General features: G+C 38.6%; 1 protein-coding gene across 1 annotated transcript in view; it reads left to right on the forward strand.

Annotated features, from left to right (window-relative positions):
* LOC133641197 (neurexin-3b-beta-like) overlaps positions 1 to 12,998 on the forward strand; it is an 18,242-nt gene extending 5,244 nt beyond the window's left edge. The window contains 2 exon segments of the mRNA XM_062035131.1: positions 7,583 to 7,621; positions 7,624 to 12,998. Coding sequence (XP_061891115.1) covers positions 7,583 to 7,621; positions 7,624 to 8,543 — 959 coding nt within the window. The 3' untranslated portion in view covers positions 8,544 to 12,998.
* Positions 12,999 to 14,169: the final 1,171 nt, after the last annotated feature.

Raw genomic sequence — 14,169 nt, forward strand, 5'->3', positions numbered from 1 at the left:
TCTCGACCCCCCCCCACCCCCCACCCTTTATCGACATATGTACAGTCATCCTTTTTGTTCATCGCTAATGAACAAGCTAGTTTAAAAGAAAGTCTGTACATATTTATGGAGAAACCTATCGACATTTAAAAAAAAAAAATCTATATAAATAGACAAATATATCCCGAACAGAATGGTGAAGATTATTTTCCATGTCATGATGTGTGGATGTATGTGTTGTTTCCTCCCTGTGCCATCCTGTCCAAAAAGAGACATGTATACATTTATCTATATATATACAAAATTATCAGCAACTGTATCTAACTTGTCCAAAGCCATTCTTACACAACTTTCTTTTGTAAACTTTTTGTTTTCTTCCTGCCAAAATCATGCGGGCAATTTGTTGATGTAAGTTGACAAAACTGATGGTATGCTTCCTTTCTCTATAAGAACTGTCCTTTGTAGGCTTTTATTATTTCTTTTGGTTTGTTTCTCAATTCTTACCGATCCCTTCCTGGGTAGCTCTATCTGTGGCTTTACTTTGTGAATGTTTGAACAATGTCTGCTCTAACTCTGGACTTCTTGCAATGCCTTCATCTGTTTGTCTTTGGTTCATATTTATTTGTCTTCCTTTGTTTCTTCTTTTGATACCATCCGCTGTTCCATAAGGTTTGCATCTTTCTCGTGCCCTTGTTTGTGAGCCTTTGCAATGTACGAACAAACCACTTTGACAAGAGGATGAGCAGCTTCACTACACATCTGAATGTTTCACCAGCTAGCGTTTTAGCAATAAGGCAATAAATGAAAACAGTGGAACCTCAGAGGCTAATTACCCTCAACCTTCCTATACTATTGTCCTTTGAGAAGATGTATCCGTAATAACATAGTTGCAATTTACTTCCGAAATCAGTCGACGTCAAGCTCAAAACGTCATTGTGCTTTTGAACGTTGTTTTGGTATTTGTTTTCGATTCAATAAAGAGCTAAGCTTGGGATCCCAAATAAACATCAAAGTACTGAGGAGAAAAGTTTACGCTGTTACAGGAAGAAAGAAAGAGGAAGAAAAGAGAGACAAGAAAAACTTTCAGATCCTTGTATTGCTTTTGGGAATCAGAGGAGGTACCGGAGGGTTTTTGGCAAAGTCTCTCATCTTAGGAGAGGGAAGAATGAACAACACACTTTATCTGATTGTAATATTATTTTTTGATTAATACAGTTAATACAACATCAATGACGAAATAAACCCATTTGAAGAGTAACCTTTGACCAAAAGACAAATACAATAAAAGTTAGTGATCTTCCGACAGTAAAGTACTCTTTGTTCTTGAAGAAGGTGTGGGTGCTGGAGACATCTCCACTACACTTCAGGAATTTAGCAGGGCTATAAAATTGTCTTATCTTTGACAAAAACAGATACTGTAAATGCAGTCAAGATCTTAAAAAAAAGATAATTCAAATATAAAGTTTGCCATAACGTCGTCAAGTCTGTTCAACCCCTAATATGAGTATATGTGAAAACCCCCCCCCCCCCCCCCCCCCTCCACTGGAATTTTTTGCTAGCATCATGGCTAACAACCATGTAACAACCAGTTGGCAGCTGGCAGCTATTAACAATATGTAGTTTTCCTGTAAACAATTGTAAGGCAGTCTTTGACTAAGGATTTTCAAAGTCGATTCTCGGGCTTGGCGATATGGCTGAAAACTCTTATCCCAATGGAAGTGTTTGATATCGATAATTATTGATATTTGTATGACCTATGGAAAATAAGGACAAGGAGAAAAATATATTAAATGTTAACATTTGCATTTAAGCTGTGACCTTCCTCTAAGGTTATAATCCAGAGCACGGCTAAGGTGCTGTGGTATTAGCGTTCTTGATGGGCACGAGCGACATTGGTCTGACTACAGTCCGTAGTCCAAAAAAATCAAAATTCTTTCGTCACTCCATGCGAATAATCAACAGCGAGACAACAAGATGACGAAACCAAACTTGAAAGTTGATACTGTTGCCGGATTGGCTGTTAGCGTGTCACTTCCTGCTTTGCTCGGTTAATACAGAGTGAGTGCCATTGTTCTTAAACCAACCTTGCTTTGCAACTTTCGTGTTCTTCCGACGAAGAAGAAAAAACAATAATGAACGTTTTACCGAACACATTTTTATAGATATCAATTACGTGTTTGTGGTGATAAATATTTATATCCTTTTGTTGCCCAGCCCTAGACAAATCTTATACTCAAGATCTGGCCCATAGTCAACGATCAGTCAAATCTATGGCGTCTTTTTAAAATAAATAAATGGTCACTGATCACTAGGTGTCAGTAAAGTGGATGTGCTCTAGCACGTAAACACGAACATTCCAAGTCTTTTCAACAGTTTGTGAGGTTCTCTGCTTTGGCGCAGCACCAAGAGGACATTAAACTTGACCAAACATTGGAAGTAAAAGTCGTAATAAAGTTTCCGTATGTGAACCAGCGGAAGACTATCAACTTTTGAACATGCCAACGTATCAAAATGTAAAATTTGTGTTCTAGGTACTAAAAGGAACACATTTGTTTTAAGGACATTTCAATTTGGAGGTTCCACTGTAGTTTAGAATTGGTTTATTTTGACCAATGAGAGAAGAGCATAGCGCTCATTAGCCGCTACAGGCGATTATTAAACCCCTAACGAAAACATTCAGGTGTCGCTGAACTGCCGAATTACTTTGTGCCACTGTGGTAACTGTAGGGGTCAAAAGGCAAGAGGCCAGGGGAGTCCACAACTACTTCAATGTGTTTTACCGTCAAGAATGAAGTAGTACTGTAACATAAGTACAAGGTCTCTGTTAGCTCATCATGTTCAGATTGTGCTTTCTTAGGGGCTTGTGTCATTTATGCCCATACAAGAAGTGGACAGGTAGGGGAGATTTTTGTGTAAGCGTTTTTTTCTGTTTTTTTTTTTTACCATGTTACCATTTTGATCTACTTGAGATGTCAACATGCTAAAATGAGCCCTTTAAAGCAGGGGTTTTCAATGTTGTTCAGGCCAAGGACCCCCAAATTGATGGAGCATGGACCCCCTACTTGTAAAACATGTATTAAATCAAAGTGGTCATATTTTGTTATTGTGCAACACTTAGATATTTGAATAATAGCAGGAATGCCGCTAATAACTAGCTGGCAATTAGTGCGATAATCAATACCTGGGAACTGGCACGCTAATGGCTAGCTAGCAACTAGACCGTTAATCGCTAGCTGGGAACTTGTGTGTAAATCACTAGCTGGCAACTAGAGTGCTAATCGCTAGATAGTGACTAGTCTGCTAACCGTTAGCTGGCAACTAATGAGCTAATCGCTAGCAAGCAAATCAGACCGTTAATCGCTAGCTGGCAACTAGTGTGTAAATCATTAGCTGGCAACGAAAGCATTAATCGGTAGTTTGCAACTTTGGCGTTAATTGCGAGCTGGTAATTAGTGTGTAAATCGCTAACTGGCAACTGGAGCACTAATCGCTAGTTTACAACTACAGCACTAATTGCTGGCTAGCAACTAGACTGTTAATCGATAGCTGGCAACTAGTATGTAAATCACTAGCTGGAAACTAGACCACTAATTCCTAGCTGGCAACTAGTCTGCAAATCGCTAGCTGACAACCGGTGTGCTAATTGTTAGCTGGCAACTATAGCGCAAATCACTGACTAGCAACTAGACCATTAATCGCTAGCTGGAAAGTAGTGCCTAAATCACTAACTGTCATCTAGAGCGCTAATTTGCTATCTGGAAACTAAAACGCTGATTGCTAGCTGGAAACTAGTCTGCTAATCATTGCTAGCTGGCAACTTGGTGCACTAATTGCTAGCTTGTAACTAGAGTGCTAATCAGCAGCCAGCAACGGGCACGCTAATCGCTGGCTGGCAACTAGAATGCTAATCGCTAGCTAGCTTAAATGCTAACATAAATACAATAATATAATTGTTTTTTTTATTTTCAAAGGTACATTGAGTAGGGTGTCCATGACAGTGTCATTCATATATATATATATATATATATATATATATATATATATATATATATATATATATATATATATGTATATATATATATATATATAGATATATATATATATAAAATTAACTAAATATTTTATGACCCCCTGCAGTACCTCTGCAGATCTCCTGTTGAAGTCCTCTGATTTAAAGTGAACTTGAGGGCACCGGATTGTTGCGTACAAAAACATCCACCAGTATAATAAATACCTGGAGTACTGCATACATCGTGGTTTCCTAGTTTTGATACAGGATGTGTAGATAAAGCGACAGAAGCCTCTTTAAAAGCCGAACAAGTCACGTAAGCAGCCCCTTTTTTTATGGCCCTTAATCAGTAGTAACGAGTGCAAACACGCCCACTTGTCAATTTGTGGGAAACATGCTGTAGATATCAGACTTATTTGTGTCTCCATCACTTAGTAGCAGAGAAAACGATTTATTGTTTTGTAATAAACTTGCTAGTAACGAAAACTGCAGATCATTTCAGTTAAAATAAGTTGTGTTTCTTAATGCACTTGTGTGTGCACTACACCTTCGGTAACAAGTAGGGGGGTCCCAGTCCGATATTGACATGGGATATCAGTCCGATATCCGCAAAAAAACAAGTATCATTTAGTGTTTATCTGATAACGGCTTGTATCGTACTTGTCTAAATGTCCTCCAATAAGTCTTTGATTTTACTAAAGTCATTTGGTAAACGTGCTAGGCTGTAGGCTACTCGGAGCTCGTAGCTACACAACAGCTAGGCACACAATAGCACATAAGCTAAACATACGTAACACGCGTCTATATTACAGTGTAAAACATCACATTTGTCAGTATAAACAAGTATCAAGTAATTATAGTTGCATATTAGGGCTGTGGATCTTTGGGCAACACACGATTCGATTCGACTCTTGGGAGTAACGATTCGATTCCCGATTCAAAATTAATACTTTTTTAATAACATTGGGTGCCAGTTACATGATTAACTACATTCCTCCATAAAATACACAGCTCTGATAAATTTCTATATTACTTAAAAGAAAACTGGTTTTTTTGAATAAAATTCTGCCCAAACATTTAATAAAGTCAAATACAAGTAAGGCAACAAGAGAAGTACATCTGTACAGCGGATATAGATCATCTACATCAACAATGTGATTTGCCTGAGTGGCTGGACAGGACAGATTTAAAAAAAATAAAAACATATTTTAATCGATTTTTTTTTTAATCATTAGGAATCGTTACAAATAGGATTAAAATGAATTCCAAAATCGATATTTTTTTTCCGCACCACTATTGCATATTACTTACACTTTGACAAACTTTATTGATCCCCAAGGGAAATTGTTCCACACAGTAGTTCAGTTACAAAGGATGGAAAGGATAATGCAGGTAATAAGTAGACTAAAAATGTACCATAGTAGCAATATAAAACATATGTAATATTTACATATTATACATTCAGTATATAATATATACTGATATATTATATTATATTTTATATAATACATACAATATATAACAAATCCCAATTACCATGTACAATATTACAGTATATGTAACAGCTGCAGCAAAAAAAAAGGGCAGCATAAAAAAGAAGTCTCCAAGGCAAAAATGTGCCTCCAGTAACAAACGTGTCCTTACTGCGTCAGCCTAATTTAACGAATTAAACAAATTACCACAGCGTTACATCTGTCGTTAGTTTTTTTAATATCTGTCATTTTTATCTGAGTGTTTTCACTGGACCAAACCTTGTCTAACATTCCACACTAAAAAAAATTGCAAGTATCAGATTGATGTCGATATCAGCCTTAGTCAAGGCTCTAACATCGGTATCGGAGGTGAAAACACTGTATCAGGACACCCTTATTCACAACATCTGAGGGTCTGGCGGTATGACGCCATGATGGTTTTGTTTAACCTGTCGATCTGTCAATGGCGGTGCTCAGTAGGTTCTGCTGTGTTGGTTAACAACAGAACAGCAAACTATTCATATTTATATTTCTCTGCATGTTTCCTTGACAAACTGGCAGGTGAGCGACCAGGCTAGGCCCACAGTGTAGACGTCCAGTTGAAGCGCTTAGTTGGAGCAAGGATCTCGAACTTTACACATAGCTTCAGAGTTAAGCGTAAGTGAAGCAAGCTATCAAATAAAAACATGACGTGGTGAGTTTGAGTCCACACTAACCCATTCTACCAAAGGTAATAATAAACTACATTAAACGAAACAGGAAGCACTCCCAGCATTGTTTTTAAGCACCTTTTTTGTCAAATGTTGCCCAAAGATCATGTTTAAAATTAACCTAGTTCTTGTTCGTTATCCTCCACTAGTAGTTGTGGGTTAACGTTTTTACATTGTTACATCCCTGAAGTAAATAAAAACAAATATTATCATTATTATTACGGTATTGTTGAATGCGCTCAAAAAGTACTCACACACTTATAGCCAAATTTTGTATAACAAAAAAAAATGAATACATAGCAACACAATATAATTTCTTGGCGGAAGAAATGTTATATAATGCAATTGTTCTGGCTACTTATTTTTAATTGAGTGTTTGAATATGTTTATCGTCTTCTTCAGTTTTAATTTGTAAAGATTTTAGTGTTTTTATAAAAATGAAACAAAAACGGGTTTTGGGTGCGTAACATCCGGTTTATATGACGTCACACGAATTCACTTCCTGTTGTGATATTGCTTCGAGTATCGATCGATCTGTTTTATGAGAGCACAGCTTGTAGGTTCGAGGCTCACAATGAAATATCTGAGTTGCTCAGACAGTAATGTTCGAACGAGGTTAAATTGCGGAATGTCGTTTTTTTATCGGAGAAATACGTTAATGTTTTTCAGTTTTCATGTTAGCATTTAAGCTAGCTAGCGTTTCTCCAGTGTCACCGGTCTAAGTTCCTCAATCATGGTTGTACGATCATTTTAATCAAACAGTACTACTTTACCAACCGTGAGACCTTTTACCGCGGTTTATCGCCATAGCGTTTATCGTCACTGTTGTGACAATGACTTAAGGCGCTCAAGGTAGAAGTAGTAGTACCTCCAGCTACCCCAATACCTGGGGGGACGATTCCATTCAGAGTCAATTCTCGATTCAAACTGATTCTCGCGATGTATTATTTGGAATCATAGCTATAATGAAACTTCATCAAAACAGGTTTCAGGTTAGAAAATCTCCTTCTGGTTGCATTGAGGTTTCTTTTTAAAACGTTTCCTTAAAGATTAGGAACAAGCATAATTAAGAATGGCAATCTGGACGTGAGCCGATGTTCCCTCCAGCGGGGGACAGACTTTGAGACCCTAGTTTAGGAGGTCTGTTGTGGCCCCCCCACCCCCGTGCTTCCCTCAAAGCCTTTTGATGCAAAGTCTCTTCTACTAATGGCTGTTTTATTGGACTCTGGGTCTTGTTTGGTTCTAACTTCTCTTCTTTTTGCACTGGTACCGTCTTTTCTGTTTTTCCTCCTCCATTTCTTCCTTGGTTGAGCTCTTTTTTTTTTTTGACGTTCTTTCCATCTTTGCTTCTTTTGCCGCTCAGGGAGTCTGGCTGCCTTCTCACTGGTGTCTTTCTGTCCTTTCCTTTCCAGGAGGGGAGCTAGTCGTCCCCATTTTAATGGAGGACCCCATAGACACCCTTCTGTGTCCACCCGTTCTTCTTTTATGACCCTCCCCCCCACCCTCCACCCGCTCCTCACCATTGTCGAGACCACCAAAGAACCCTCGGCCGCGGCCACCGAGGCGGGGGTGCCTTGCTTGTCGGACCGAGGCGGCGGTGATTGTGATGATGATGATGATGATGATGATGGCATGGTGATTTCGGGGTTTGGCTCTGGCGAAGCGTTCGACTCTAGCCTGCCCCCGACTGACGACGAAGATTTTTACACGCCCTTCTCCCTGGTGACAGATAAGATCTTGACCACGTCCACCTATGAAGGCGGCTACAAAGCCCTCGCGCCCAAGTGGGAGGCCAAGGACTTGAGGCCTAGCAAAGCCTCCGAGGCAGGTAGGACTACAGCCGCCTCGCCCCTGCCCGACCCCCGGGGCACGCCGGCGGCGGCGCCTCCCAAGCTGCCCGCCGGGAAAATGAACAACCGCGAGCTAAAACCCCCGCAGCCGGACGTCGTCCTGCTCCCCCTTCCCACGTCCTTCGACCTGGACGGCACCAAGCCGCGGGGTCCTTACGTCACCTCGCCCATGCTGCGCACGGTGCCCGCCGCCTTACCCACGGTGCCCGGCGTGGTGCGGCGTGTACCGCCGGGGGCCTCGGAGGTCATCCGGGAGTCGAGCAGCACCACGGGCATGGTGGTGGGCATCGTCTCGGCCGCCGCCCTCTGCATCCTCATCCTCCTCTACGCCATGTACAAGTACAGGAACAGAGACGAGGGCTCCTACCAGGTGGACGAGACGCGCAACTACATCAGCAACTCGGCGCAGACCAACGGCGCCGTGGTGAAGGACAAGACGCCCGGCGCCGCCGCCGCCACCAAAGCCGGGGGCGCCGCCGCCAACAAGAGACCGAAAGACAAGGACAAGGAGTACTATGTATAGAAGTGGTTTCCTTTTGGACAGTACCATATTGGCAACTGGGACTTTAAAAAATACGAACTCAAGACTTTCTGAGTCGGTGGAAATTTCCACAAACACACACAAAAAAAAAAAAAAAAAACCTCGGCTTGAAAAAGCTGACTTTTCTGGAGAGACAATGTACTGAGACTCCACAAGGACCTTTGAAGGACACCTGAGACTTTGGACTGAGTGAACCACAACCGCAGTCTCTGTCTGAGGTGTGTGTGTGTGTGTGTGTGTGTGTGTGTGTGTGTCGGAGGTGTGTGTGTGTGTGTGATTGGTGGGGTTCCTGCCGACCCTCCTTGTCCGTTGTAACATGTAAAAAAACAAGCGCTGTCATGGGGAGTTGCATGTGAGGCGTACGTGACGCGGTGCTGGCGTCTGTCGGGGACGGACCTCAAAGGGACGACGTTTGGAGTACACACGTTTTTTCTCCCACTTTTTAGTGTTTGTTTATTCAATTGTTTTCTAAAGATGGCGGCACACAACACTGTGACTACCCGGCGAGAGGTTTTGTGTTTCACTCCCTCCTGTCCGACCTTCCGAGTGGACGATTGCGATCGGAAGGATTCGTTACGATCGATGGGCGTTTTGAACATCAAACGCATCTTCTCAATTGGCGGAGAGTGACTAAAAGGAAGTCTGCGCTTTTATCCACAATCTTGTTTTTTATTTTTGTGCATTCTAAATAATAGGGGTGTCAAACTTTGGTCACCAAACAATGGGATCTGATTCCGATTTCTGGGGCAATTCAACATGATTCTTGATTCCAAATCGATTCTCGCAATGTATTATTTGGTATAATATTGACCATGAACATTTTTCAAAACAGGTTACAGAAGCTCCATTAAAAAAACATATTTTTGTATTGATTCTTATAAAACTTTTTTTTTAATCATGAGCTGGTTTGGAGCAAGGTTCTCAAATTTTACACATAACTTCAGAGTTAAGCGTAAGTGCTGCCCGCGCAGCGTGGTGAGTTTGAATCCACACTCACCCACACTACTATAGATAATAATAAACTACATCAAAACAAGTGCCGCAAAGCATGCTGGGAAACAGGAAGCACAAAGATCATGTTTAAAATGTAATTAATTTAGAATCAGGCTGGATAAGAATCACGATTTGGATGTGAATCGATTTTATTTTTTAATACTAGGGCTGTGAATCTTTGGGCACCACGCGCTTCCATTCGATTCTTAAGGGGAACGATTCGATTCGAACGATTCTCGATTCAAAACTAATACTTTTTTAATTACAATGGGTGCCAGGTGTATGATTAACTACATTCCTCCTTAACCTAGATAAACAGCTCTGATCAATTTCTAGATTACTTAAAAGAAAACTGGTTTTGTTTACTAAATTTCTACCCAAACATTTAATAAAGCCAAATACAAATAAGTCAACAAGAGAAGTATCAGTTTTCTAAAGTAAATATGTGCAGCAGATATACATCATCTACATCAACAATATGAAAAGCACAGATTTTTAGAATCGATTAAAAATCGTTACAAGTAAGAATCGCAATTCATTCAATTTTTTTTTTTTAACACCCCTACTAAATACTGCAAAACTGCTAGCAAAAGGCAGCTAACAATGCAGCTAATTCATCTTATTAATAAACTATTTAAAAAAACCTCCTTTGTACACATGCTGTAAGTATTATGTAACGTACTAACAGGCACATTCATAGTAATATTTACAGGAGTACTGTGAAATGATACATTTTTTAAAAATCAGATTAATCACACTTTTGAATTTAGATTATTTGTGATTAATCACAGTTAATCACTTGCTTACATTTTTTTTTATTTGACCCCGATGTTTTCATGCAAATCCACATCGTCAGAATGTCACTGTTTCCTGTTTTAAATCAGATTGACAATTAATCAGTTTGTTTTTTTACTTGTTCGTAATCAGAAAGTACATTTAATTTGACACAAATGCAATTTTATAGTCAGAAAAAAAAAATGTTTTACTTGAATGTATATGATTTATTCGTTAAAAACCTGGTAACAGTTTTACTGTATCGACAGTCATGTCCAAGTATTTGTTTTTTAACGAAATTTAGTTTGTGTTTGCATTGACCTTATAACTATTTTTGCGGGTAATTAACTAATGTAAAAAAATCATCAGATGAATCTGCAACTACACAAGATTAATGCAATATTTTTTTTCTAAATAATCACATGAGTTAACTCATTATTTTTGTCTGCCTTAATTCACAGTATTTTAGTGATTTGAAGCATTACTATAACTTATTTCCTAATTATGGCAAAATATAAGAAATACGAAATCAAAACAGAACAGTCACTTAAAATGTCCGCTCTCACTGGAATGCTGCCTGAAGGGATGGTTGTATATTTCAGCACAAGTTTGGAGTTTAAATACAGCATAATCCTCACTTCTCAGATTTAAAAAAAAAAAAAAAAGGAACGAAACAAATTCTTGTCCAAGTTGAACTTCGAAGTTGACCAATTTCTGGGTTTGTGGCCACAACCTTCTACTTTATTAATTAGATGCATGATTTATAATCTAACATGAACTCTCAACAGCAGTTGAGTAACTAGCTTACCTCTCGCTCGTGACCAAAGAGGCAGTCTGAGTGTGCGTGACCAAAATTTGCTAAAACTAGTTCCTTGGCATTAGCTCTTCCAATAACAATGTTGCTAAAGTGTGTTTAATATGAAGGTTACATCATTTATGTAAAGCAGGTTTTTTTAGAGTGATTACCTGCATTGTTAGCCGCCTCTTACTTGCATTTTTTTTATTTCCTATTTAGAACGCACAGAGAATAGGAAAACATGTTGTTGTCTCAAGGCTGAAGTTTGGTTCTCCTTTAAGAATAAAAATAACATACTGCTGATGGATATGTGAGAATGTCTTAAATTAGTCAAACTCATTTTAGATGGGGGCCCACATGGAGAAAAATCTACTCCCAAGTGGGCCGGACTGGTAAAATCCCAGCACGATAACTTAAAAATAAAGACAACTTCAGATTGTTTTCTTTGTTTAAGTAAGAACAAGCACATTCTGAAAATGTACAAATTATAATGTTGTTTGGGGTTTCTTCACACTTACATGTTGCGGTCAATAGTAATTTTATCTTTATTTGTCGTTATTTATAAATTATGTGATAATGTTCATCAGTCAACTCATTGGTGTTTTCAATCTATCAAGATAAAAAAATTATATCAAAATCAAATTACAGGATGTTATTTATGTAGTTTGATCATTTTCCTCGACTGGTGCACTAACATCATGTGGTTTATTTTTATTTGTTTACATATGTAGCATCATCTACAAAGGCACAAATAATTGCTATTGCGACCTCTAGTGGACTTATTTAGAACAGCAGTTTCTTCCATTCAAAAGTTTTGGGAAATTGTTATACTTTGCAAACTCATTTTATAAGAATATATTTAGTTTTTTTTAAATAAATTTTCGAATGAATTGCGATTCTTATGTGATTCCAAAAAATCAAAAATAGATTTTATTTTTTTCAAGTTATGTTTAGTTTTTTTCAAAAATGTGTCCAGTTAATTTATTTAATGTTTGGGTAGAATTGTATTGAACGAAACCAGTTTTGTTGAAGTAATATTGAAATGTATCAGAGCTGTTTGTCTATTTTATGGAGGAATGTAGTTAATCATAGAACTGGCATCCAATGATAATAATAAAAAAAAAAGTTTTAATTTAATTTTAATCAAGAATCGGTACTGAATCGAATCGTTACCCCCAAGAATGGAATGGAAGTGTGTTGTGCCCAAAGATTCACAGCCCTGACAAATATATTTGTATTAGTCAAGACTGCCCGGAGAAAAGAACACATGATTTTAATTTTTTGGCAAATGTTGGAATGACAAGAAAACTTGTTCAGTTCTTGTTTGTTTTTTTTCATCGCTCAAAAAGTCATGAAAAGATGGATTATGAGGATTTTATTACGATGTTTTCAGATGTATTGCCAGCACCTTACTTGACTTCGGGTTTCGTTCTTTGCTCGGCGTCATCGTTTCGTTGGCTCAGCATTTTTGTATTTGATCTACTTCTTCTGTCATTGTTACGCGTATGATTTTTATGATGTTTTTTTTTTTTTTTAATCTATTCATTTGTTCTCACTCCATTTAATTGCTGAAGTTATCCGTTCGGTCAATGTTCACTTTAATTTTTTGTGTTGGTACTTGACTCGTCTTCTGCTCCTTTTTTGACTCCGAATCCAGAAATTAAAAAAAAAAAAATGTTGTTCCCAAACTTTTTCTGTGTGTGTGGGTGTCACTTGTGGTTTCTGCGTGTGAGGAGATGGAGATGCGGGCAACAATTGAACAAAACACAATTTCTCCTCCGACACTTGAACGCTTTCCAAACAGCAGCTGCATTTCCATACAAATGAAAAGCGTGGCGGCGTCGCTATCATTTACCGAGGGATGATTATGCAAATATACACACTGTTCAACCATGCAAAGAGACTTTCACTAGAGTCATTTTGCAACGCAGTCTGCTGAAAATGGTGGAAAGTGCCACTCTGCATAGCAACTGACGCTGTGGTCGAGGTTGGAATCGCCACAAAGCACATTTTACGATAGTCAAATATGTGGATCGTGCACCCGTTCATGTGTCAGGTAAACCGCGGCAAATGGGGCCAAAAGAACCCCCCTTTTTTTTGTAAATACGACTGTCAAAGGTCTTAAAATGTATTGTTCATTCAAAACAATATTTTTCATGTTGAGATATTTGAGGGCGCTATTCGTAATTATATAACAGAACTAAATTAGTAAAGTGAATTATCTTTAAATTGCATTATTTAAGTTAAACCGATGATTTACATCTAGTGCGACCCACCAGAGTCTTCAATTTTCATCGCAAGACTGCAGAGTGCTTTCAAATTCATCTAAATGAATCTCGGAATGCTACAAATTTACTGCCATCTTGTGGACAGTGTGAGTAAATCAGATCAATGACCCTTGAAAATACTTTGAAACACTAGCACAGCATTTACTTATGACACAACCCAAACAACCTTCCCTAGTCATGGTGTACAAAAAAATGCAACTAACAAAATACACATGGTCACACAACACAACCTGCTCTCTGAACTTTGTGGATATTATGAAAAAAAGTCCCTTCAACGTAACAAAAAATCTATATTATACCGATCGAAATCAGTTAGAGTGCATGATGGGAAACTTATCCATGTTTGGCGCAGTTTAGCTGCGTGATATTTCTGATTTTGCTTACAAAACTTTAAGGAGGTTGTCAGGGAAGTAAACAAGTTAGGAGTCAAACTCTCACATACCTGTACTCTTAATATTCAATTATATTAATTATATATATGTATATAGCAGGGGTGCTCATTTTGTCGATCGCGAGCTACCGGTCGATCGCGGAGGGTGTGTCAGTCGATCGCCAGCCAGGCATTAAAAAAATAGTCCTAAAAATGAGCGATCATAAATCTTCACTATGACGTCACTTTCGTCACTTGATTGACATTCACGGCACCTGAGGGTCTTCTAAGATGACGCTGCCAGCTCATTATTAAGAAAAAATTACCGACAGGAAGGCGAGAAACACTTTTTATTTCAACAGACTCTGGCGCCGTACCTGTCATCAA

The sequence above is a fragment of the Entelurus aequoreus genome, linkage group LG23, assembly GCF_033978785.1.
Source record: "Entelurus aequoreus isolate RoL-2023_Sb linkage group LG23, RoL_Eaeq_v1.1, whole genome shotgun sequence".
NCBI classification, from domain to species: Eukaryota; Metazoa; Chordata; class Actinopteri; order Syngnathiformes; family Syngnathidae; genus Entelurus; species Entelurus aequoreus.